The sequence below is a fragment of the Hydra vulgaris genome, chromosome 01 (assembly GCF_038396675.1).
Source record: "Hydra vulgaris chromosome 01, alternate assembly HydraT2T_AEP".
Classification (NCBI taxonomy): domain Eukaryota; kingdom Metazoa; phylum Cnidaria; class Hydrozoa; order Anthoathecata; family Hydridae; genus Hydra; species Hydra vulgaris.
This window is the reverse complement of record NC_088920.1, coordinates 53,738,932-53,765,844: the sequence shown is the minus strand read 5'-3', so window position 1 is coordinate 53,765,844 and position 26,913 is coordinate 53,738,932. Positions and strand designations below refer to the sequence as shown.

Sequence of the window (26,913 nt, the reverse complement as noted above, 5' to 3'; positions counted from 1 at the left end):
AAATGTACAGCAAAAGAAAAAAAAAAGATGTTATATGACACATAAAAATATATTTTTACTAAAATGGTACTTGGATACTTAAATCTTGGTTTTTCAAAAAAATTTTGATTAAAAAAGTTATTAAAACATGTTATAACACTACATCAAGTTATTAAACATGTTATAACACTACATCAAAAAATATTTACAAAGGGTACGTTTAACTTTTTTGTCGTGAGGCAAGTGAAGGTGCAATAGTACTTGGAAACTTAAACCTTGGTTTGTCACAAAAAAAATGCTGGTAAAGTATTTGATTTGAGTTTTTTTTTTTTGCATTAAAGTAATATTTTTGTTAGTAATATTTTTATTTTGTTTAACTTTTTAAAAGTAAATAAATAATATTATTATTATTTGCAAAGCCGCAATTATAAGAAATAATGAAAAAAAAAAAAAAAATCACATATTTTAATTTATAAAAATGTGGAGAAATGAAATTAATTTATGTTAAATGACAATCAAAAAATGTAATAATAAATTTATTTATTATAAAAAAAAAAAAAAATTGAGACAAAATAGACATTCCACAATATCAGGCCTTGTTAAGAAGCGTTACGCTATTTAAATTTTACGTACGTATTCATGATTTTTTTTACGTTATGCAAGAACCTTTTTCAATAAGTTTATTTAAACAGTCTTTTAGAACAGTTTACACGGAAAACATTAAGCTGTAATTAATTGTTGTAAAAAACATTTGTGGAATATTTTTTTTATTAGATAAAAAAACAGATAGATAAATAACAATAGAAATAATAATAGAAAATAACAATAGAAATAACAATAGAATTAACAATACAAATAACAATAGAAATAATAATAGAAAAATAAACTTTTTTCTTTTCTCCGTTTTGCAATTTTTTTTTTAAAAAAAAATTTAAAAACACTCCGTTTTGCAATTTTTTTTAGTGATAAAATTTCCAAACTATGTTAAAGTAAAAAAAAAATTTAATAAATTTAATTAACTTTAAAATGTTCGCATTACATATAAGTTTATTTTAATTTCAGTTTTTTTTAACAAAAGTTTTTTCTTTATCATTAATTTTTTGAATTGATCATAGACTGTTGATTAAAAATGATGACTAGTTTATGAGTAGAATGCAAAGATTTTGTTAAAGCCAAATTGTTAAAAAAAAGGTTGATAAGTTTTTATTTATTTTTTGACCGTTATGTAATCTCTAAGTGCCAAGATAAGTTGTGTTCATTCCATAAAAAATCCTTGAAAAATAAGTTTCATGTTAATCAAACTTTCCGAAACAAATTCTTTATCGAGATAGCAAATAACTTTATAATTTTTAATGCCATTTTTTTCTCGAAGGTAAGTTCCAGCTCTATGATTTAAAAAAAAATACTGGTCTGATTAATGCACTTTTGTAGTTAATAAATGACATCAATACAAAAAAGTTCTTTCAAACTCGAGTTATAAATGTTATAAGTAAATCCAGAATGTTTGTTACATTTTCAGAGCTTTGATAAAATATGGAATTGTCACTAAGTTGATAAAGAAAATATTCATTAACATTTTATAAACTCTTGCTGAATAGTTATGCATTTCTAACTACCTTTTACCAAATCTGCAAATAAAATGTTATGATTTTTACCATTTAAAACCATTTGATTTGGATTATAAATACTTTGATTAATTTTACAATTTACGATTATGTCAGAATTAGGTGATCTATAAATGTATTAAAATTAATTAACTCTATTGCTATTTGAACAGCAACATATTTGTTCAATTTTATTATCACCTAATAAAACTTTTTCTATTTAATACACAATTATAAAGTTGACATAAGCTATATAATTGTGTATTATTGTGTATAATGAAAAAGTAGAGGAGGTAGCCATTTTACCTCCTCTACTTTTTCTAAATACATTTATTGCAGCATTGGAGGTTTCTTTAAACCACAGTTATCATAGAAATATCTGTTTTTACTAACTTTATACAAGCTTCAAACTAATATATTTTGTTGCCCAAAAAGCATGCATTGGTGCACGTAAACTTCCTCTTATTTAACTTGTCATTTTGACTTAAAAAAATATATTTGATTTAGACAAAGTGAACAAATTTCTAAATATAAATAAATTAAATTGGGTGTAGCAGTATATACTTGACATACCTCCAATGTTACAGGCAACCTTGATGTTCATTAGAAGCAACCTTGATATTCTTAAATTTAAAATTAATTAACATTTTTAAATTTAAAATCATCGTTTAATTTTTTTTCTCTAGTTTTTCAAGTGCTTTAGAGTTAATGCTCTTTCACTCAGTGTCAAACCTGGACCATTTAGACCAATTTGTGGACCTGGACAAATTCTTCTTGTGAATTTAGAGTTTCTCGGGTTTTTACACTTTTTCTATACTTCTTTTCCACTTTATTTTTTCCACTTTTAAGGAAAGTTCTATCAAAATTGGAGTACTCTTATATGCTGCTGTGTTTTTAAATCTTCTAATATTATACTTAAGGGTACTAATAAAAGGCTACTTTTACAATCGCTCCATTTTCATGCAGAATTTCATCAATAACATTTTTCTTTCCTTTTATACTTCTTGTTTCAAAAGTAAGAATATCTCTCTCCTTTTTTTAGCTTGCTAATTTTTAATTTTAAGTGTGTAAAGCATGATAAATTGTCTTATATTGCAATAGTTTTTCAAGAATTTCCACTCTTAAGTTTTAAGTTTTGATTCTCAGATTTAGTTAGATAATTTGATTTTGCAAAAATTTCTTATTATACAACTTTTTAAACGCTTCTAGCTCATTCTTGTTATCTCCATTCATTCTTGTTATCTCCATTCTTTTATTTTATTATTACTATTTTTACATTTTTACCCAATACTCGTTTTTGCTATACTTCTGTAGCTGCTTTAATTAATGATTTTCCACATTTGTTTTTATGGATTTCTTGTAGTCTTTTTTTTTAATACTTGCTTTGATTGCAATACTTTGCAAGTACACATTTTATTACTTTTTTACTTTAAAGCTCTTAGTTAGTTAAAGGCCAGAGATGGTGTCTCAATGACAATAACATTCATGTTGGACATAGTCCTCGGAATTAAGGTCGGCATTTGGGAATGCCAACCTAAATGCCCATCTGAAAGGGTCTGAGTTCAACAAAAAATTGTAGACCTCGTTTTTACGTTTTATGGTAACCCCTTTGTGTCAAATTTTTTTTGCCAACCTGATACTGACAGTTTTATTGCCGACCTCATTTTTCCCAATTCCAAGGGTTGTGGACAAATGGATTCTGCATTCAATTAATCTTTTCTAGAATAGGCTGGCATAGTTGTAAACCTGTGTTATGTTGTTTTCTGCCTTGGATGATAAATTTTGGACTTTTTTGTTTGTGTCTTCTTGGTAATAGTCATGCTGCTTATTCTACTATCTCAGATTGATGGTTTTAATAATAATGGTTTTAATAATATTAATAATACTTTGCATTAGTTTCCAGAGAGACTCTGGCTTTATATGTTTTTAAGCCTGGAGTCCTGGAATCTCTGCTGCCATTATATCTAAGAACTCTGGTTTTAAAAATTGATTGTTCTTTTAACTTAAAAGTTATAATTTTTTTCTCAAAAATAACATTTTTGGAGCTCATGGATATTAAAAACAAAGAAAAAATAATCTTTTTATGATTTTCAAATCCATAGCCCTTTTTGGGACTCCACATCCACATGATTTCATGATGTGGAGTCATGTGGATGACTCCACATCATGGAGTTATGGATGTTAACAACATAGGATTTTGATAGTTGAATCTTCTTGACTCAATGCATGGGTTTTGCTTGTGTCTCTGTTTTTATGACTAGGCATTATATTATCTCCTAATTTGGGTACAGCTCTAAAACTCAGTTTTATATGTTATGAGGCCAGCTGGTAGTCAGGTTTCCCGAATTCTGTGGTAGCTTTCAGAGAGGCTGATTCCATCAACAGCTGAAAAATATCAATGTATTAACAGTTCTATGTTGTGCAAGGATGGAGTCCCTGTTGTACTTTTGATGTGCATTATTTATAGTAATGAGACAATTGCTTGGGCTATTAAACAGTGTACTGAGTACTGTCTATGCTTTGAGTCAAATTCTTTAACAAATTTAAAAACGAATAAAGTACCAAAAACTATAAAGCACAAAAAACCATATAATATTCAAAGTAACTTTTCTACTATTGAGTCTTATCTCTTGCAAAGCTCACCAGACCTACTTGCTATTTGTGAGACTAATTTGAGTTCAGCTGTCTCATCTTGTGATCTTAGTGGTGATGGTTATCTTCCTTTAATTCGTAAAGACTCCAATAGTCACATACTTGGCCTGAGCATTTTCATTTGTAAGAGTTCACCCATTTGTTAGTAAACTAGGTTTGAATCCACAGACTATTCTTTTATGTGCTTTTGTTTAGCACAACTTCACTTGATTGCCTTTCTCTTTGATCTATATCGCTCTCCTTCATCTCCAGACTGCACTCTTTTTGATGTTTTTCTGATTTCTGATCAAATTGACCAAGTCCTCTCTCTTTATCCATCAGCCAATATTGTTGTTGTTGGTGACTTTAATGCTCATCACACTGAATAGCTCAAGTGCCAGTGACTCTGCAGGCATTAAAGCCCACACCTTTTGCCTCTCTCAATCCTTAACTCAAATAGTCAACTTTCCGACTTGCTTTCCTGACAACTCGAATCATTTACCTTCTCTACTCCACTTATGTCTTGTTTCTGATCCTAGTCAGCGCTCAGTTTCTCCACATTCAACCTTAGGTGCTTCTGATCACGGTTTGATCTTAACTCTAAAACTCATCCTTCTTCATCATCTGAATCCCCCTATCATTGTACCTCTTACAACTACCTTAAAGCTGACTGGGATTCTTTCTGTGATTTTCTTTGTGATGGCCCTTGGGTAGATTTCTTTTGTCTGCATGAAATCTTTTATTCCCTCTCGACAATTCCAGGTCAAGCCTAACTCTTCTCCATGGTTTTCCTTACATTGTGCTGCTGCGATTGCTAATCAAAACCGTTACTTCCATATCTATCAGCAAAACAATTCTCCAGAAAACAGACGTCTGTTTCTTACTGCAAGGAAGCATTGTAAAAAGGTTTTGTCTAATGCCAAAGCCCTCTATTCTCAAGTCATGAAATCTTGTATTTCATCACAAAAATTAGGCTCTCGTAACTTCTGGAGAATCTTTAATAGTATCAATAAAAAGGGTAAATCTGTTATTTCACCTCTCTTGTATGGTTTAGACTTTGTCACCTCACCTAAAGACAAAGCTGAATTGTTTGCTAAGAACCTTTCATCAATATCATCTCTTGATTCCACTAGTTGAGTTCTACCTGATTTAGTTGTCAAACAGGTTCGTTCATTGCTTGACATTCGTATCACTCCAGCTTCTGTATCTAAAGTGATTTCCTGCTTATACTCTTCTACAGCTTGTGGTCCTGAAAACATACCTGTTATAGTCTTGCAGAAGTGTTCTCCAGAGCTGTCATCTATACTCTCAAAACTATTTAACAAGTGCTTATCAGAGTCTTGTTTTCCAGCCTGCTGGAAAGCGGCATCTGTTATCCTGTTTTCAAAAGTTCTGGAAAGTAATCTGATTTGTCTAACTACCGTCCCATTAGTCTTCTTCCTATCATAAGCAAGGTTTTTGAGTCTTTAATTAACAAAAGCTTAATCTCTCATCTTGAATCTAATAACTTACTTTCTGATTATCAATATGGATTTTAATCTTCTTGTTCTAGAACTGATTTGCTAAAAGTAATAACTGATAGGTTTTATCCTGCACTAGATAAAGGTGGAAAGGTTAATGCCATTGCTCTTGACATTTCTAAAACTTTTGATAAAGTTTGGTATGCTGGTCTTCTCCATAAGCTTTCTTCTTACGGTGTATCTGATAACATCTCTAAGATTATTGAATCCTTCCTTTCCAATCGTAGTATAAAAGTTGTCCTCAATGGACAGCATTCTTCTTCATATTCTGTAACTTCAGGGGCTCCTCAAGGTTAAATCCTTGGCCCTATACTCTTTTTAATTTACATTTACAATCTTCCAGATATTCTCACATCTAAGGTGGCATTGTTTGCTGATGGTACAACCATTTATTCTTATCTTGATAAAAAGCCAACACTCTCTGATTGTTTTGAGGGTGCATTTGAGCTTGAAAAGAATCTCACTTTTGCAACAGCATGAGTCTCACAGTGGCTAGTGAACTTTAATTCAAATAAAACTCAGATAAAATTTTTTTCAGCCAATGGTTATCGCAATAATTTAAATCTTCCTATATTTAGGAATGGTAATGTACTTGATGAGTCATCTACCCTTTATCTTCTAGGATTAACTCTTACTTCCGATCTTTCTTGGAAACCATATATCAAATCCGTTGCAAATTTAGCATCCGCTAAGGTTGCATCTCTTTGTTGCATCTCTTTGTTGAGCTGCTCTAAAGAGCCAGCGTCTTCCTGCCATCACCTAAAATTCATTCTAGTGTTACTTGTCATTCAATTTAGTCTCATCCTTTTTCTGTGACTGTTCTTAAATGCTCCAAAAACTCTTATTCGCTTCCTTCATCTTGCTTTCCTGATTCATATAATTTGCAATCTTTTAAGTCATCTGTCAATTATTATCTTGCTCTACAAACTTTATCTTTTCTCTTCCTGTAACTTCCAACTCTTATAATGGTTGCTTGCAGCCTTGTTGGAAGCGAAGATGTTAAAAAAAAGGAAAACAAAAAGCACCTGAGAGTAACTTATGCTGTAATGGTGTAGTAGTAGAGCGCTTGCTTCACAAGTGAGAGCGCTCGCTTCACAAGTTTCGTATAGCGCTCGCTTTACAAGTTTCAAATTCGATCCCCATCATGTCCCTGGTTGTATGGTGCTCAACTTGTTTCTTCGCACAGCTGCCTTGTTCGTCAAGGTTTGTTTTGGAGTTGAGAGAGTGTTGTAACCACAATTAAATAGTCTCCTTGTCTATAGTGGCCTTCTCGGCCTTGAGGAGGTGAATTTACATTAAAAAAAAAAATTACTTGAGAGTAATCAAACTGAAACAGCTTTGACCATATCAAATTGTTCCTTAAGCTGTTGTTAAATTGCTTTTTGTTGTTTTTTTGGTTGTTTTATAAAAGTTGATCCTAAATTTAAAAAATTTGTTCAAATTTTACCAGAAATGAGTTGAATTATAAAAATGTAGATGTACAGGCTCAATTTTCTTTCAAAAGTTATCACAATTAATAAGATTGCAGCCTTCCCTAAAACAGAAATAAAATGTCATATGTACATCACTAGTAGCAAAATTTAATGAGGAGAATTAGAATCATAATATGACTTTTCTATTTAATGTTTCTAAATATTTTATTACTATACTAAACAAGTTTTGACTTACTAAATTAATTTTAATGAATAATAAACAGTTTTTTTTCTATTGGCCATTGGCCAACAATTGCTTGAGATGATTATTGGTAAAAATATTTAATAAAGTTGTTAACCATCATTTTCTGCATTTTATTTTTTTATCACTTTCTACATTATACGTGTTACAACATGTTTTATATTATAAAACATTTTTGTTTAATTTAATTTAGCATTTAATAGTTTATAAAATTAAAAGGTAATTCATAGTCAAAATGATTATTACATTCTGAATATGAATATGAAGCAGATATAAACAATCTAACTGTGTTTGTTTTTTTACTTAAAAATATTTTAAAGAAAACAGTTCTCACAGCAATAGGTGAGATTATAGAACATACTGGTCACTTGCACTCAAAATTTAGCATAATAAACTTGTTAAACTCTTTCAATCAATAGACAAATCAAGTTTTTTTTTAAATGTAATAAATGAGGGGATATAAAAAGTAAGGGGGGTTTTTATAAAAAGGAGGGTAGGAATTTTTTTTTTTTAATTTGTATAAAAAAGTTTATATTTTCCAAATTTTTTAAGACCTAAACTGGTCTCAAAAATTAGAAAATAATAACTTAAATTTTTTTTTTAAGTTTCAAGATACAGTTTTTTGTTCATAAGTAAAATATAATAAACAAGGAAGGATGTCTTAATAAGCTCAGGGTGGTTGGAAAATTTTCCAAAAATTAATAAACATTATCTTCTGTGTATTAAGTACCTAAGAGACCTACCTTTTTTTTTCCTTTGATTTTTCATAATACCAGTTTTATAAGTAACAAATTTATGTAAATTTGACCATGTTTTTTCTGCTTTAGAAAAGAACACTCTGATTTTTTGTAACAACTCTAACTAAACTATTCAGAACAACATCTATAAAAAAAAAAAAAAAAAAACTTGCCCTAGGAAAATTTCAATAAAGGTTGCAGATGTTATGTTTATTTTTAAATATTTGAAATTGTTTTAATAGATTCCTTACCTCAAAATAACATATTTTCAGCTTTCCATTCACATAGTAGTGAAACAAGGACTAAAACCATTTTTTAAAATGATTTTTGTTGGTTTATAAAAACTTTAAGTAGTTATATTTTTTGAAACTGTTTGGAATTAGGTGATGAAATTTTGTGGATGTTTATGACTTAAAATCTTTTAGTGGTGTAAAAATCAACAAAATCTGAGACTTTGGGTTAAATTTAATAAAAAAATTGGATGTTTTCACACATGAAAACATCCATTCTTTTTATATAATGCGAACATGTACACATGAAATTGTCTAAAATGGTGTTATGAAACTTACATTATTGTGAATAAGGCAATTACAAAAAATCTTTGTGATAAAATTTTTTAATGTTAATTCTAATAGTTTAATGTCAGCCCTAATTGTTTTATTATCTTATATATATCTAGTTTTATCTTATATATAATATATCTAAGTTTATAATTAAGATGTTTAGCTTATAATGTTTGAAGAAATGTATTTAATTTTTTTTAGTTTTCAACTCAACTCACCTTAACTACACCATTTTCTTACTTACCTGCTATGGTTGCTGTAAGTGTTTTTACATTCTGAATCCAAATGACATAAAACTTAACTCAGTTGTCATCAATATTGATGAAAATAAACAATTTATAGCAAATTACATATTGATGACAAATGACAATTGATTTCAAATGATATTTAACTATTGATTTCAAATGATAACTGATAACAATGGGCAAGAGATAATAATGATACAAAACAACACTTTAAATGCTTTTTCAACATTGTAAAATTTTTAAAAATCAAAATGCTAAAATTTTTAAAAATCAAAACGCTTTTTTTGGCATTTTAAATTCTATAGAACTTCGAAGAAGCCAGTGTTTTCGAAGAAGAAGCCAGTGTTTTCGAAGAAGAAGCCAGTGTTTTCGAAGAAGCCAGTGTTTTCGAAGAAGAAGCCAGTGTTTTGACAAACACTGATTAACTTTGACAAGTTTAATGTAACTGGAAGAAAAAATAAAATTGAAGTATGCCGAGATATGCTAAAATCTTTTGGACTTATTTTAAATACATAAAATGGTCAAATAGGGAATTCAGTACATGCAATAAATGTTATAGAAAAGTTTTATGTCCAAGTGAATCTAAAATTTAGACAGTGACCAAAGAGGAAGGAAAATGTTGCAATCCTGTTTTTTTAATGAAACTCTTTTCTGTTTTTATCTTGTTTATTTTTATAATATATATTTATATTTAAAATAATTATTTGTCTTGTTTTTATTATTTTTAGAGTTTTGGATATAATGAAAAAGAGAGAGGTTTGTTTTAAAAATTTTTACCATATAATAATGCTATTATCATTTAGCATGTTTTTGCGCCTTAATCCAAAACAAAAATACTATTTAATTTTTTTTAAAGAAATTTTATTGCTTAATATAGTTCAACATTTAGTTATTTTTGATTAGTTTGCAATAAAATTAGTTATTTTTGATTGGTTTGCAATAAATTCTAAAGATACATTTTATTGCAAATATAAAATCCTTGAAAATCCGTTAAGCAATCACTTCATAAATTGCTTGCTTTTTTTTGACATGAGCATTAGCCTTTCAATTAATAAAGCATTTTTTATCTATTTCTGAGGTTCTAAATGCAAAAAATGTTTTTTTTTAAATGTGTGGAAGCTCAGAAACAGTGTGAAACCAAATGGAAGCCTTCCCAGGAAACGTGTGCATTTGTATGTCCACGCATGAGTATTTTATTTTAGACAACTTGATCATGGCCATTTGCAAGTTTTATTATTTTAATTGTTGCTAAAAAAAGTTTCAATAGCAAAACTAACAAAAAAGAAAATTAAAATAAACTTAAAAATAAGAAAAAAATTCATAGTTTAAATGATTTGTGTACTGTTTTTATTTTTGTTTCTTCAGAGTAGTTGTTATTTTCAGTAACGAAATTTGATAAGTCAAAGCAAAAAAAAAACGATTTTAAGTTGAAATTAAAAAGAATAATTTTCCCATATTTTATTTTTTTTAAAGAGAAAAGCGAAAATATAAATTCCCGTCTGTTTGTAAAATATGTTTGTGTAATTTTAATGTAACAAGTATATTGTCCCTATAGGAAAATGTCTAAGTAATGCATATGTATACTTTTATGTATAATTTTTTGTATTATATAATTATATTTATTTGAATATGGTCACATTAGCTTATTTGGATAAGGCATTATTTTCAGACTTGGAATGTCTGTCGTTCGATTCCTTTGACTGCCTGATTTTTTTTATTCCCATTTACTGTTTGTAACCATTTATTTTTTCTAATTTGTATATAAAAAATCTTTTTGTTGTATGTTTTTGAATGGTACACATCTCATCACATTCAGATTTCTTATAGGATTTAAGCCTTTCAGTGTATTTTCTAACTAAGGTGCACACACATATACATAGTTTTTAAGCTTCATTTAGGCAATGCTGCCTACATATAGCCTTAATTGTTTCATATCACCTTTCTTTTCCTGTACGTTTTTTATCCCTAATCTTTTAGCGGAGACATGCTTCTTATAAAAAATTTCTAAAATTTAGGTGCTACAGGCCTTGTTATGAGATTTCGCTGTGTAGCGAAAACGCGTAACGCATTTTTAAGTAACTCAACTCAGCAAATATATTTTGCATCGTTAGAAGTTATATTGCATCACTAGCGTCTTTACAAGTACCGCATTGCAATTAAAGTTATTTTATTAATGCGTTAAAAATCATACAAACAGTTTGTTTTTTTCTCACAACAAAAGTTACAAATAAAATCTAAGTTCTTATTTAAAAAATCATTTTTAATATTTTTTTCAAATATGAACTAAACTTTATTTTGAAAAAAATATTTTTTTCATGAAACGTAAAATAATGTTTGTTTATTTTCTTATGATTTGGTTTTTGGTTATTTTATTAACTGTTAATAAATTTTTTCTTATTTAATTAGTGAACTATTTTTAATGTTTTTAAACAATAAAGAGTTTTTTTTGTTATTTATCAGTTACCGATAACATATTCGTGATCATAATTTATTTTCATAATTTAAACGAACGTCATTAAAACTTTACGTTATTGAATTAACAATAAACAAAATATCTAATAAATAAAATATTTACATCAAAATAAATCGTGCATTTTTTTAAACTATTATGACTAAAAATAATTTTTATATTTAAATGGAATTTATATATTTAATTCCTTAAGATAAAATTTAAAACACTTTATTTTTTTTAACTAATTTTTAATAACAAAAAAAAAATTATGAAAAAACTGTTTCTTTAACAAAAAAATCTATTAGTTTACAATTGCAGTTAAATGCTTTTACTTACGACTTTATTTCTTCTGAATAAACGTCACGTTAACGATAATCAAAAGATAATTTAAATATTCTAAAAGATAAAAGTTTTTGCGTAGCGCAAAACTGCTGAACGCGTAGGCAAATCGCCTTTTCGTAAGCAAAATGCGAGCTGCTTAACGCTTCTTAGCAAGGCCTGATATATATATATATATATATATATATATATATATATATATATATATATATATATATATATATATATATATATATATATATATATATATATATATATATATATATCAAGGCCTGGTGTTAGGTTGGTCTCGAACCACACACATTTGTCTGTTTAAGATCAACGCTTTTTCCAAATATGCTAACTGTGTGTATAAATAAATATAATTATATAATACAAAAAGTATATGCATGCATTACATAAACATTTTCATAAAGGGACAGTATATAATTGTTACATTAAAATTATAGAAATATATTTTATAAACACATTGCAATTTATATTTTTGATTTCCTCTTTAAAAAAAAACTATATAGGAAAATCATTCTTTTAAAACTGTTTTTTTTGCTTTGCCTTATCTAATTTTGTTGCTGAAAATAACAACCACTCTAAAAAAACGAAAATAATAACAGTACACAAATTATTGAAATTATTAATTTTTTTATATTTTTTTCTATTTATGTTTCTTTTTATTTTCTATTTTGTTAGTTTTGCTTTTTTTTGTTTTTAAAACTTAGTTTTTTCCTCAATGATTATTATAATAAAACTTGCAAATGGCCGTGACTAAGTTGCCTGAAATAAAATACTTATGGTCATAGAAGTCAAAAAGCTGCTCTTGTTTCGTAGGAAAGCTTAACATGCATGCCTCTGTAAAGATATATTATCTTTTGTGTTTCTTTTTTTGGCATGCAAGAAACTGCAGTTTTTGAAAGTACATTTTCACAATTATGGATTTTTCTAGTTGCCTAGTAACCAGGCCTAACTGCTTAAATCTTTTTATTTTTTAAGAGATGGACTTATAAAAATAAGAGCAAAAAACATGTACCTGTAAAATAATCAATACATAGACTTGCATTAATAATCTGAATTTTCTTGCATCTTCTTGAAAATTCTATTTGACATAGTAATCCATGACTATCATTTTGTACCATTTTTTTTTTTTTTTTTCATTAAAAAAAAATCGTGCTTTGTATTAGTTTGAAACTATATTATTTTAAGTTCCCATCTTGTTTCATATTGTATCAATTTGAGACGCAGAGTATAAAGTCAACATTGACACTACTTCAGATGTTTACCCAGTTCAATGTATTAATGAAATGTTTATTGAAAAACGTATCTCAGATTTGTCCCTTGTTACCTTGACTTTTGATCTTGTTGTGTCTTTTTTTTAACCCTTGTTCTCTGTATAAAGAGTAAAAAAAAGAACTAAATAATATATTAATTAGTTGTAAATAATAAATAAATAATAAATATATTTAATAAATTTTATTTTCCTACTACTCTTTTTGTTTTCTCTTTTATTTACTTTTTATTTTCATTAGAATATCATATCTATTTCATCATATTTTCATTGCAAATTAAAATATGATGAAATCAAGATAATAGTGCAAAATATTTTGCACTTTTAGAGTTTATATTTTTAAAATTGTTTATAATTCTAGCAATAAAATAATATCATGACATTCTGATAGATAAAAGTGTTTAAACCTTTAATATTTTTATCTGACAGATACAAGTGCCTAATAGATTTATTTTTCTTAAATTTTTTGACATATAATTTGTTTTGTTATTGAAAAGTAACAGTCAATCTAAAAATAAGAAAACATATTTTAAGCATTATTTTTAATATATGAAAAATTCAACATTTTTTTAAAAATATAACATATTTTACGTATTATTTTTAATATATATGAAAAATTTTTGCCACAAATTTAGAAAAAATACTTCCGCATTCCATTGCACTCACTATTTTTAAAGTATCGCATGCGGTTCAGATTACTTGACATTTTTTAAAAGTTGTTATGTGATATATTGTATACCATTTTGATAAAAATGCCAATAATAACTTATTTCTTCCTGGGAAGGGTTGTATGTGTGTTTTAATTTTTTTAATTTTTTATTTTGAGAAATATAAAGTAATAATTGTTTAAAAAAATTATAAAAAATATCTAAAATAAAAGTTATCAATTTTTATTGTTGATATAATTTTATTAACAATGCTGATTAAGCTTTTTTTAAACATTTTTTTAACTTGCTTTTTTTAATATAGTTTTTTAAAATAGTTTTTAAACAATACAAGTTAAATTTTAAAAATCTATTGTCATATTACTATTTTAAACATTTGTCAGAAAAAATGAATAGAAAATGTTGAAATGTTGAAAATCAAATTTTGAAAAATATATTAGGACAGTGTTAAATTAAATGTGCAGAAGTGTGTGTAAGAGGAAGTATGAGTAAAGATGTTGTGTGAGTACAATAGTTACATACTCTGCTATGCCCTAAAATCAGAATCCAACACCAAATAATATTGCCGGCATGAACTTGTTTTTTTTTGTACTTTATATTTATAAAAATTTAGGTTTTATCAATATGAAAAAGAAAAAAAAACTTCATTATTTATTGTTGCAGGATATTACGCTGGTATGATCGCCTCTTCATTGTTTGTTGGGCGCTTTCTTGGAGGGTAAATAATCTTGTGTTCATTGCTGTTTATTTAATGTGTTCTGGAATGGTAATCCATAAAGTATTCTAATATATATATATATATATATATATATATATATATATATATATATATATATATATATATATATATATATGTATATATATATATACACACGTAAATATAAATACGTGAAGATGTTAAATATATATATATATATTGGGGCTATTGAAGGAAAAATAATTTGGATGGCGGTACCGCCTGGGCACGGGGGTACATCAGACTGCTCACCTAAATCAGCAGTATAAGATATATATATATATATATATATATGTATATATATATATATATATATATATATATATATATATATATATATATATATATATGTATATATATATATATATATATATATATATATATATATATATATATATATATATATATATATATATATATATATATATATATATAAAGAGGTTCTATAAACTTACTTCCTTTTTACTTTTTAGTTTTAACTCGAGTTTATGCCAAATCTAAAACAGAAAAACAATTATCACTTATTTGCATGAAACAATTTTTATTAGCATGAAGATGCTTCTAGATATGAGACTTTTTGTCCCTCCTATTATGTTCAAATATCCGCGTCTTGAGATAGCGAATAGTTTCGTCTATGTAACTGGAGTTACGTCATGCACATACGAGTTTATAGACCACGAATGTTTTGAACTGTAGAGGAATAGGATCTAGAAGAAGAGAATTTAGTAATTTTTAGTGAGGTAAATACTAATTGAACATTTACAGTCTTTTTTTAGTTGAATCAAATATTTTTCCGAAAAAAGGTAGTTTAAAATAAGTAAAGATCCTTTGATTTTTGGTTGTGGTGGAGTATTTGCATTAGTCTTGTTTAAGTAAGAGTTATTTATTTTTGCTAAGATGGGTATATGTTTCTTTGAAATACTTTAAAAAGGTTGTTTATGTCAGAGTGAAACCCAAGTTTAGTACTATTAATTTTAAATCGATTAAGCATTTGATTAGATTAGCTGTATGAAAATTGAGCAAAACTATAAAAGTTAGTGTGGAGACAAGAATAGGTTTTTTTTATTATGAAAAACAATAGTAGTAACTGAAGAATTAATTTTGTGTAGATTTATGTCTAAAAGAGATATTTTTGAATTTAATTCTTGTTCCATCGTAAAAGAAATAGAATTATGTCTACTATTTATATATCTAAGAAAAAGATGTGCATTATTTTCTAACTAGAAAGCAGCACAAATGTCATCAACATATCTTTTGTAGAAAACTGGTTTTACACCATTTAATTTTTTAATCCATTTATTTTTAAAATGACTCATGAACAAATTGGCAAGAACAGGTGCTAGTGGAGAGCCCATTGGTACACCATCGATTTGATCATAAGGTTGTCCTTTAAAAAGAAAATGTGTTAGCTGTGTTAATCGGAATAGTTTTTTAAATCATTTTTAGTAATTTTAATGTTTTTATTATGGAGCAAAATTAAATTAACTGCAATATCAATGGTTTCTTGAAGCGGAACATGGGTATATAAGCTGGTTACATAAAAAATATTTGTGGAGATTAACTTGACCTGTTTCTTTAACGAAGGAAAATGAAACAAAGTTCAGTGTTTATTAATGGTGATAATAAATCTTTAAGAAATTTGGCTAGTTGGTAATTATAGATTTCATTAGATGATAAAATAGGTCAAAAGTTTATCGTAGTTTCAGAAGAATCTAATTTATGCATCTTTGGAAGTCCATAGATACAAGCAGGATGGGAGCCAGACAGATAATTTTGGTTATATGTAGAATCATTGAAAAGACCTTTTGCTTTTAGTTTCCTCAAAAAAATTTTGAAGTTGTGCTTCTCTATTTATGGTAACATCTTTCTTAAGTTGTTTGAATTTTATGTTATCATTAATAGTTTTATCAATACCATTTACATAATATTATGAAATATATCGTTGGTGGTCTATAAATTTGTATGTGCATCCTGCAAACTTCTGTTACATAGACAAAACTACTTCTCAACACACGGATATTTGAACATTACGATTGGGACAAAAAGTCTCATATTTATAAGTGTCTCCATGCTAATGAAAATTGTTTTATGCAAATAAGTGATAATTGTTTTTCTGTTTTATTTTTAGCATCTAAAAAATTTGAGTTAAAACTTAAAGAAAGAATGTTCATAGAATGGTTAAAACCTGGTATGAATAAACAGGTTAACCATGTCCAAATGAAACTTTCTGTTTAGCTACTACATTCTATACATACTGTGTATCTTTTTAACCTATTCTTTTGTTATTTCCTATTTCTTTAGTATGACATAATAAACTTTTTAATTGATTTTATTGTATTTTTGTAATTATATTATTATCATTTTGTACAAGAATAAATAAATTTTGTATTCTTTTTCAACTCCTTTATAGCTATTTTAACAAATTTCAAATATTTAATTTTAATTGAAGATGACTAGTGTCTAAATATATATTGTTTTTTATTAATAAAATGGTTTTACAAATTAAAAAATTTGTCTTGTTTATGAAAAGAAGATGTTATTTGTTTGTTCTTTTATTTGAACAATGGACTAATGAAGCACAAAAAGCACAGCAGTTGTAATAGTGCTGTGGCAGAAATAGTTGTTATTGAAGTTCAGCAGCAGTGGGTTAAAACCGGTATTGAAATACAATGTAAAGACAAGGTAAAGGCAAAGGTTCTTGATTATGTTAACTATAGAATACTGTGTACCCTGAAGGCTACCTAAGGCCTTATGTTGTATCATATGATATTTTTGTTTTGATTTTGAAAGTAGTCTATTTACATATTCTATAACTGTAAAAATTTAAATCGTTTGTTGGTAGCATTTTGAGAAAACTTGCTTAAAAGTTTTATAAATAATGATGTTTGGTATTAAAAAATATTTTTCCGTCAGCTTTTACAATTGTTTAGTTTGGATAACTGCAACAACGCGATTGGTGATAACAATATTTATTGGTTTCTGATTGGCTAATAGTTGTTCTTACAGGACATTGCTTTAAAATAAATACAATATATATATATATATATATATATATATATATATATATATATATATATATATATATATATATATATATATATATATATATATATATTGAATACTGTTGCCATATCTAGAGCGGATCTTTGAATAATGCCCTTTCTCTATTAGATAAGGTGTAAAACATAGTTCGACCTGCTCTTGCAACTTTCAACCATCGTTGCATCATTATAATGTTGCTTCTCTTTCTCATACTATAATGGGCGCTGCTTTAAAGAGTGAAGAGTCTTCCAGTAACTTCTAACTCTAGTAGTGGTTGTTTGTATATATGTATATATATATATATATATACATATATATATACATACATACATATATATATATATATATATATATATATATATATATATATATATATATATATATATATATATATATATATATATATACAATGAAAAATGTATGTCAAGCAAAATCTCAACTTCAAAAAAATTTTTTTTATGTATTTCTTTAAAGGTTTGTAAGAAATTAGTACAAAATATATTTAACACTAGAGGCCTTTCAATGTTTCATCAGTAGTGTTAGTTTAGGTGCTGCTATGTACAAATTTATTTATTTTTTGTTACAAAAGTGTTTTTTAATCAATTAATGTATTGTTGCTATTAGTTACCATTGTCTAATATTTTTTAAAACAGAAAGTGTTAGTTAAAAGTATCATGTTTTTGTTTATGCAAATGACTTTCATAAGATAATAAATTTTTATCACTTTTAAGTTCCAGAAATACAAAAAGCTGGAAAAATGGTTCCATTATTTTTTTATTTATACGTTGGCAATCATATACATGATTGTCAAACCTGTCTGTTGAATGGCCAGTTCTGCAACTTGAAATATGACCATTAGTGCGATTTCTCAAATTGTTTGTTTTTCCAGTATACGTTGATTGACCATTACAAGACAAACATTTTAGATAATAAATGACATTCTTGCTGCTACAAGTAATGTGACTTTTAATATTCCAAATAGTACCGTTGGAAGTTACGAAATTATTTACCTCTTGTAGGTAAAATAAACAAATTTTGCAACGACTATCATTACATTTAAAAATTCCTATCTTTTTGTTATTAGATGTTGTGGAATTAAATTTAGCGGAAGTAAGTTGTCTCAGTAAATTTGGTGGTTGTTTGTAAGCTATTACAGGATTTATGTTAGAAAATATTTTTTGTATTCTTTCACTGGTGGATAAACTGAGTAAAAGTTTGGTTTTAGTTAATATAGGTTGGCAATTTAGGTTGCTGTAAAATGTAGTGACTAAAGGAACGACTTCATTAGGTTTCTTTTGTTGAGCTGGTCCTTGTAGTTTTGCATTATGAAATGCTTTTTCAATAACAGGTATTAGTTTTTTATGTTTTTCAACCCAAAATTTTAATGCTTCTAAACCAAGGTTGTGGGGAATTGTAGTGTAAAGGTTAACAATGTCACATGTTAGTATAATACTATCTAGCTCTACTTTTCTTGGAATTTTTCTTAAGAAGTCCCAATCATCTTTTATATAAGTTTTTTGCTTCCGTACAATAGGAGATAGAATTACGTGCAGAAATTGGCTTAAATGTGACGTAGTACCCGAACGAATTACTACCAATTTCATTATAGAATCAGCATCATTTATTTTAAAAAACAATAATTTCCTCTTTGATAATCAATTATTTCACCAAATCACAGGTACAGCCATGGGTACAGACTTTGCACCAGACTATGCATGTCTTTCGATAGGTTTCTTAGAAGAAACAATACTTTTTCCAAAAATTCTACCAAGATTTTTTTCGAATGACGAGGTTCATACTATTGAACAGTTCTACTTTAGATATGTTGATGATGGTTTTAACATATGGCCTAAACACTTGGATATAAACAAATTTAAATTGTCACTCGCCGAATTAAACAATTCAATTACCTTCACAATTAACTATGGCATTGAATTAGTTGAAAAAGGAAATATTTATAATATAATTAATTTTTTAGACATTTCTGTTATTCTTCAAAATAACAAATATATCAAAACTGACATATTTTATAAAAAAACAAACACACACGATTATCTTAATTTTAACAGTCATCATCCTTACCACACCAAAAAGAACATCCCTTATAGTCTTACAAAAAGAATAATTGTATTTACATCTGATTATATCACCGAAAACCTGCGTTTAGCAGAGCTTAAATTATGGCTGAAAGAATGTAATTATCCAGACATTGTTATTGAAAAAGCATTTCATAATGCAAAACTACAAGGACCAGCTCAACAAAAGAAACCTAATGAAGTCGTTCCTTTAGTCACTACATTTTACAGCAACCTAAATTGCCAACCTATATTAACTAAAACCAAACTTCTACTCAGTTTACCAGTGAAAGAATACAAAAAATATTTTCTAACATAAATCCTGTAATGGCTTACAAACAACCACCAAATTTACTGAGACAACTTACTTCCGCTAAATTTAATTCCACAACATCTAATAACAAAAAGATAGGAATTTTTAAATGTAATGATAGTCGTTGCAAAATTTGTTTATTTTACCTACAAGAGGTAAATAATTTCGTAACTTCCAACGGTACTATTTGGAACATTAAAAGTCACATTACTTGTAGCAGCAAGAATGTCATTTATTATCTAAAATGTTTGTCTTGTAATGGTCAATCAACGTATACTGGAAAAACAAACAATTTGAGAAATCGCACTAATGGTCATATTTCAAGTTGCAGAACTGGCCATTCAACAGACAGGTTTGACAATCATGTATATGATTGCCAACGTATAAATAAAAAAATAATGGAACCATTTTTCCAGCTTTTTGTATTTCTGGAACTTAAAAGTGATAAAAATTTATTATCTTATGAAAGTCATTTGCATAAACAAAAACATGATACTTTTAACTAACACTTTCTGTTTTAAAAAGTATTAGACAATGGTAACTAATAGCAACAATACATTAATTGATTAAAAAACACTTTTGTAACAAAAAATAAATAAATTTGTACATAGCAGCACTTAAACTAACACTACTGATGAAACATTGAAAGGCCTCTAGTGTTAAATATATTTTGTACTAATTTCTTACAAACCTTTAAAGAAATACATAAAAAAATTTTTTTTGAAGTTGAGATTTTGCTTGACATACATTTTTCATTGTGTGTATATATATATATATATATATATATATATATATATATATATATATATATATATATATATATATATATATATATATATATATATATATATATATATATATATATATATTTATGTATATATATATATATATATATATATATATAAATTCTAAACACTAAAATAGTTAATTTTCTTATTGGTATTTTTGGGTGTTTCTTAAGAAAACGCTCAACTTTTTTAAAGTCTTTTAGTGATGATTTAATTACAGTTTTTCTGGGATTTTTGATGAATTTAACTCTGCTTTTTTTTAATATCTTTGAATTATTATGTACACATGGTTTCTTTTTTTTTTTTCTTTTTCTTTAGTGATATTTCAGCATTAATAAAATATTGTGCTGTCTTTGCTTTATCTTTTTTACTACACTTACAAAATTCACTATTTGTTTGCAAGGAATTGACTGTTTTACTTTGCTATTGTTTTACTTTAAATGAAACTTCAGGTATTTACTCTTTAATGCCTATAGGACAAATCAAATTTTAAGTTTAAATCCGATCAGTAGCTTTTTGCATTTCGATATTTTACTTTATCACATTTTAAAACATGCACACCTTAATAAGTTCAAATACATGACTGCCATGTTAAATTTTAATCTAAACAATATTCTTGTAAAAGTGTGAATTATGATATGAATTTGCATTGAAACCTCACCACAAATTCATATAATTTACCACTAATAAATAGATAAGCTATTCTGTAATATTATTTAGGTATATCTGTTAGGTAATAAACAATATGTAATAAATATTAACTATTAAATCAAATTTCTGCGACCAGTTTTTGCATTACTGGGTGCTTCCATTTTCCTAGCATAAAGCACCTGTGCTTTCCGCAAGTAAAGTTCTTTTTCTTAACAACTCTTAATGAGCTAATATGCAGAAGTGTCTTATTATTTTTAGTCACATATTTTAGCATGTTACAAGAATTATTAAAGTCCCAACACAAGTTGTGTTCATATTGTAAATAATCATTAAAAAATAAGTTTCATGTTAATTAACTTTCCAAAACAAGTTATTTATCAAGATATTAGTAAAAAACTCTTGAATTTTTGACGCCTTTTTTCTTTAAATAAAATAGCTATAAATTAATAAATAACTTTAACTCGAGTTATAAACGTTATGTTTGGGTTTTTGCTTTTGCAAATAATTTTTATGTAGAAGAAAACGTATAATAGCCAAATAAAAATAACACAATAAGTAAAGGCTTTAAAAGTCTAACTCCTATTTATTTTATTTTAAAAACGAAAATAATATTGTTATAAATGTAAAATATGTAAATTTAAAAATTATACTGATGTTTGTTAAAAACAAGTTCTTCTAATAAATTTTAAAACTGAAAATATTATTTTTAAAATTTTTTTTAGATTTAGTAAGAAATAATGCAAATAAATTTGATTTCACGGTAAATGAAAACAAAATATTTTAAAGGAAATAAAAATAAAACAAACTTTTTTTATTTGAACTTATAAAAAAGTTAAAGATCATAGCAAATCACAAAAACTAAATTAAAAAATATCAGATAATATTATTAAATAATCAAACATTGTGAAAGTACATATAGTTTTCATGACAAATTTCATTTTGTTTGAAGCATTCCACAGTGGGACAGATGATGAACAAAACTTTAAAAAAAAAATTTATTATATTTAAAAACATATAATAAAATATATTCGTAATACTTTATTTTACTATATTAAAAACTGTTTTGAGTATAATAGTATCTTTTAAAACCACAAAAATCAGTTGCGGTTTCATGTAAAATGAAAAAAAAAAGGTGTGAAATTTTTAATTTTTGTGCATAGCTGTAGTAAACAGTAACTTTTAAGGTTCTATGAGCATACAGAATTAGTTTATATATTTAAACTATTAAACAGAATAGCTTTACGAAAAAAATATAAAGTAAAGACCAGCATTTATAATTCACATATAAACTGGCTTTAAAATAACAAGGTAAATCTGTAGCATTTAATACTTTTATTTTGTTCAAAAAGTGTCACATAGTTGCTTGAAATGGACTTTTTTTTCTTCAAAACAAAAATAAATGTTATTTTGTTTGTTATTTAATTCAATGCAAATTGTACTGTTAACCTAATAATTTTTTTGTTTTGTTTAGTAATATTATGAAAATAGGTAACATTCATGGACTTATACGATAAAGTAAACTAATTCCAATTGATATATCATTCTTGTCATCAATATTAACTCTTCTAGTTTCTGTAGATATCAAATCAGAGGATTCTGAATGCAAAAACTTTATAATAATATATTGTAAAAAGTGCTTCAAACAATAATGATACTCATTTTGAGTAAAGTAATGAAAATTAGGTAGCTCAAGATTTTCAATATGCCTTGACTTTGTTAAATGCTACACCATCAGTTAATAAAGTTGGGAAACCATGTTGCTCTTTTGGAAAAGCTCGTAACAGAACGTAAAAAAGAATGCTTAACAATATCAATAGTTTATCTAGTCCCGAATTACTTCATACAAAATTGAAATTAAAAAGTGAGTTTAAGTCTGAGACTGCCACAAAAGTTGCTGAAACCCCATTGAAGCTGCTGTTATTGCTGAAATTTGAAATAAAAATCCCATTGAAGCTACTAAGAAATATTCACCTGATGACTGACATTTATTATTGATGGTGATATACCAAAATCAGCATACCAACTTATAAGAAATGATGCTGAAGAAAAAGTCTGCCACAACTATCCTAAGAACATTCATATAGATGACTATTCAGTAGCAAAAAGATCTTCTAAAATATACTCTTTAAAGACTGTATGATGTACAAGCTTCTGTGGTAATCGCAATGCTTAAGGAATTAACTAAACTGATGTTTAGATGCAAGGCTGGGTTTGATGATGCTACAGGACATAGTGTTTACAAACAGGTAAGTTAAAATGAAAACAGTGAACAAGGTCTAACAAATGAAAAGTGCTTGTTTATTATTTGCATAGTACCTTTAGAACTCAGTAGACTTTATATTAATAAAAACATTTTAATATTATTTATTCAGAATGTACGGCTAAGAGATTAAAAATAACAAAATATATTATATATAGATATGATAAATAATCTATTGACTTGTTTAAAACGTTATACATTTTCATTTTTTCTTAAGTGCGTTAAGTAAGTTTAAGTTTATCAATTTTTTTTTTAAAGTTCATTGCACCAGATGAGAGCTAATGGCGTCGAGTTGCTATATTACTTTTGTTCACCAAGATATATGTTTATATTAACACCAATAAAAGCATATAAAGAGTTTGTTATTCAGTCTCCACAGTTTCGAAAAGAAGAATTATTTAAAATTAAATAATTATAAATCAGTGATTTTAAAAGTTTTATAAAGTTTGTTAAATAGTTATTGGTATTTAGTAAATCTTAAAACAAACTGATTTTTTACTTTTTTTATTTTTTATTTTTTACATTTTTTGGGCATTTTTTACTAAAGAGCTTTAGTTTAAAAAAAAAAAAGGATCAAAATAATTTTGTTCACCATGTTTAATATCTTGCCCACTGCGCACTTATTGTATATACCATACATTTTTGATAAATTAAGTTTCTCTGGCAAATTCTTTTTTTCTAGTGACATGTAAAGCATAATGCTTTTGCAATGCTTTAAATGACTTGATATGATTGATAATACTATTAAAATTATGTTTTTTTATGCCTAATTATATTATGGTAAGAGGTTGATTTGTATGTTTTCCTTTCTGGTTTTTAGGTGGAATTATGTAATCAAGTATATGAGCTTTGTAATGTTTTATTAACTTTGTTAAATCAAATTAATAACTTTTAATTTTACAAAAAATAATTTTTTTGTTATTTTTGAGAGGGAAATTTTTTAAAAATACATTTGATTATTATGTATTTTAGTTTGATTATTATGTATTTTACGCAAAGGAATGAATAGTGAAAGTATTTAAATAAATAATAAAAAATGTTTATCAATGTTTACTTTCTTGTTGATCTTTACTTTCTGAAAAACTTACATGGAAAATATATCACATACAATGATAGTCTTTTTCATTTGTTCCTATTTCCAGCTAAGTTTTAAACTTTTTTGGATATTATGTAATTTCTGATACATTAACAAATATAAAAGTACCAGACTGTTTTTTATTAGAAACTGTTCACATATAATGACTCACATAAGCTTTTTTATCATTTTGACATGAAGTAATTGTTATCACCTAGAGAAATTGTTTAAAATTTTTAAACAGCATAAAATTTACTTTCTAACTTATTTTTTAAAACATAAAAAAATTTAAACCCTGGCTTGTCAAACCCTCTTAAATTTCCCATAATCTAAAGTAAGACAGCAAAATACAATTGTTTGAATTTAATTTTTTTAATTCATTAATTATTTAAAAAAAAAGATGTTTTAGTAATAATGAGGTAATTATATGTATTGTTAAATTAAATTTTAGTTATTTCTGGGGTTGGTTGACAGATAAGATTGGACGTCGCCCTGTTTTACTTATTTCAGCTTTATTAACATATGTTGCTACACTAGCCTTTGGTTTTACCACTGGTATCTATTGGGCAATTGTTACAAGATTTTTGCAGGGCTTGTTTAATGGTGAATTTTCAACTTTTTAATCTTTTTTTAAAACTTTTTTTTAGATCCTTTTTTTATATATATTTTTTTGTTTAAATTTTTTTTTTTTTTTGTAAATGAAAGGAGTCATAGTAGTAGGAAGAGCAGCATTTGCTGAAATATGTGACAGCACAAATCAAGCAATAGGTGTCTCCCTTGTGTTTGCTGCCTGGAACTCTGCAATTGTAATGGGGCCTGCTTTTGGAGGTGTGTTTTATTGTACCATAATTATTATTTAACCAGTTATATTTTAAATTTTATATACTTTTTATAAAAAACTAGATTTGTGACATAGGATTATTTAAATGTTATAACCATTAAAGTTAAAACATTTTAATAATATTCAGGTATGAACCCAGTCATGTTTAGGTATCATTAGTGCAGTATCCCAGAAAATAAATGACATTTTTTTCTATGTATTTTTAATGTTGAAATTGATTGCAATGCATCAAAAATACGTCTAAAAACACTATGTGTTTGCTGGGATGGGTGCTCAAACAATTAAAAAAAAAATTTCAAACTTTAAGCATTATAAAAAATTATAATATCAAAATTTCTCTTTTTAAAGGGATCCCAAAGTCCTGAGAATTATTTTGAGTAAAACAAAATAATAAATGAACAGTAACAAAAACTTTGTATTTTTATTCATAGCTTGCCTTCTCAATTTTAGTGTGATTTTTTATTCATAGCTTGCCTTCTCAATTTTAGTGCGATTTTTTATTCATAGCTTGCCTTCTCAATTTTAGTGTGATTTAAAGTATACACGCTTTTTTTGACGCAATCTACATACTTTATAATTTACTTAAGTGCGTTTAATTTGTTTCAGTATAAAAAGTGACATCATTGTAGAATATACATACAATTAGCAAATCACTTTTATTTGTGTTATTTTTTACTAAATCTCAAAGCATATTAACAAATTAAAAATTTATAAATTAAAAATAAATTAGTACCATTCCTTTTTTAAATTTTATTAAAGAAACTTATAAAAGTTAAATAGTACCCTTTGCTTTTTTAAATTTTATTAAAGAAACTTATAAAAATTTTCAGCATAATTGTATATATTTTTGATATAATTATAAGCTTGTATACATTTTATGTTTTAAAAATAATCGTTTCTAATCAATCCATTAATTTTTTTATGCAAATACGTATTAGCATAATGCTGTGGATGTTATATTGCTATAATTTAGAGGTGCAGCAAAAAAGGTTTGCAGATCAAAACCCTCTGTTGGATACTTTTTTAATTTTAATGTTTTATTTGAAAGTAGTTTTTTATTTTTTAACTATTATTATTTTTTATTTATAGTTATGTTTATTATTTATTTTTATTTTTTAAAGTTTCATAGAATAAGTGCATCAATGTGTACATAAATATAGCTGTAGTCCCAGTGGAGTGTACATTACATTGACTGAGGGATAATCTTTTGGCAGGCATTCTTTTAAATAAAAGATAAATATTTCAACATTTATTTAAATAGGGTTCATTAATTAGTTTATATAAAAAAATTATTAAATTAAATTACACTAAATTTTTAGTTTAAAATAATCAAAATAATTAATAAACTCATGTTTAAATACGAGCAAACAAGTAAGAAAAAATTAGTTGTACACGCATAAATTATAAATTTTTTAAAAATATGTAACTAATGTATGTGGTATTT

General features: G+C 26.3%; 1 protein-coding gene across 2 annotated transcripts in view; it reads left to right on the top strand.

Moving 5' to 3' along the window:
• The window catches only part of LOC101237218 (uncharacterized), a 76,633-nt gene that overhangs the window by 12,257 nt on the left and 37,463 nt on the right, over window positions 1-26,913 (top strand). For both annotated transcript variants that reach the window (XR_010635950.1, XM_065788601.1), the window contains exons 2-6: window positions 8,910-8,966; window positions 9,682-9,709; window positions 14,352-14,406; window positions 25,080-25,231; window positions 25,334-25,456. Coding sequence is in view for 1 of the 2 variants with exons in the window: in XM_065788601.1 (XP_065644673.1) it covers window positions 8,910-8,966; window positions 9,682-9,709; window positions 14,352-14,406; window positions 25,080-25,231; window positions 25,334-25,456 (415 nt within the window). In the remaining variant the exon portion in view is untranslated. The remainder of the gene's footprint in view (window positions 1-8,909; window positions 8,967-9,681; window positions 9,710-14,351; window positions 14,407-25,079; window positions 25,232-25,333; window positions 25,457-26,913) is intronic.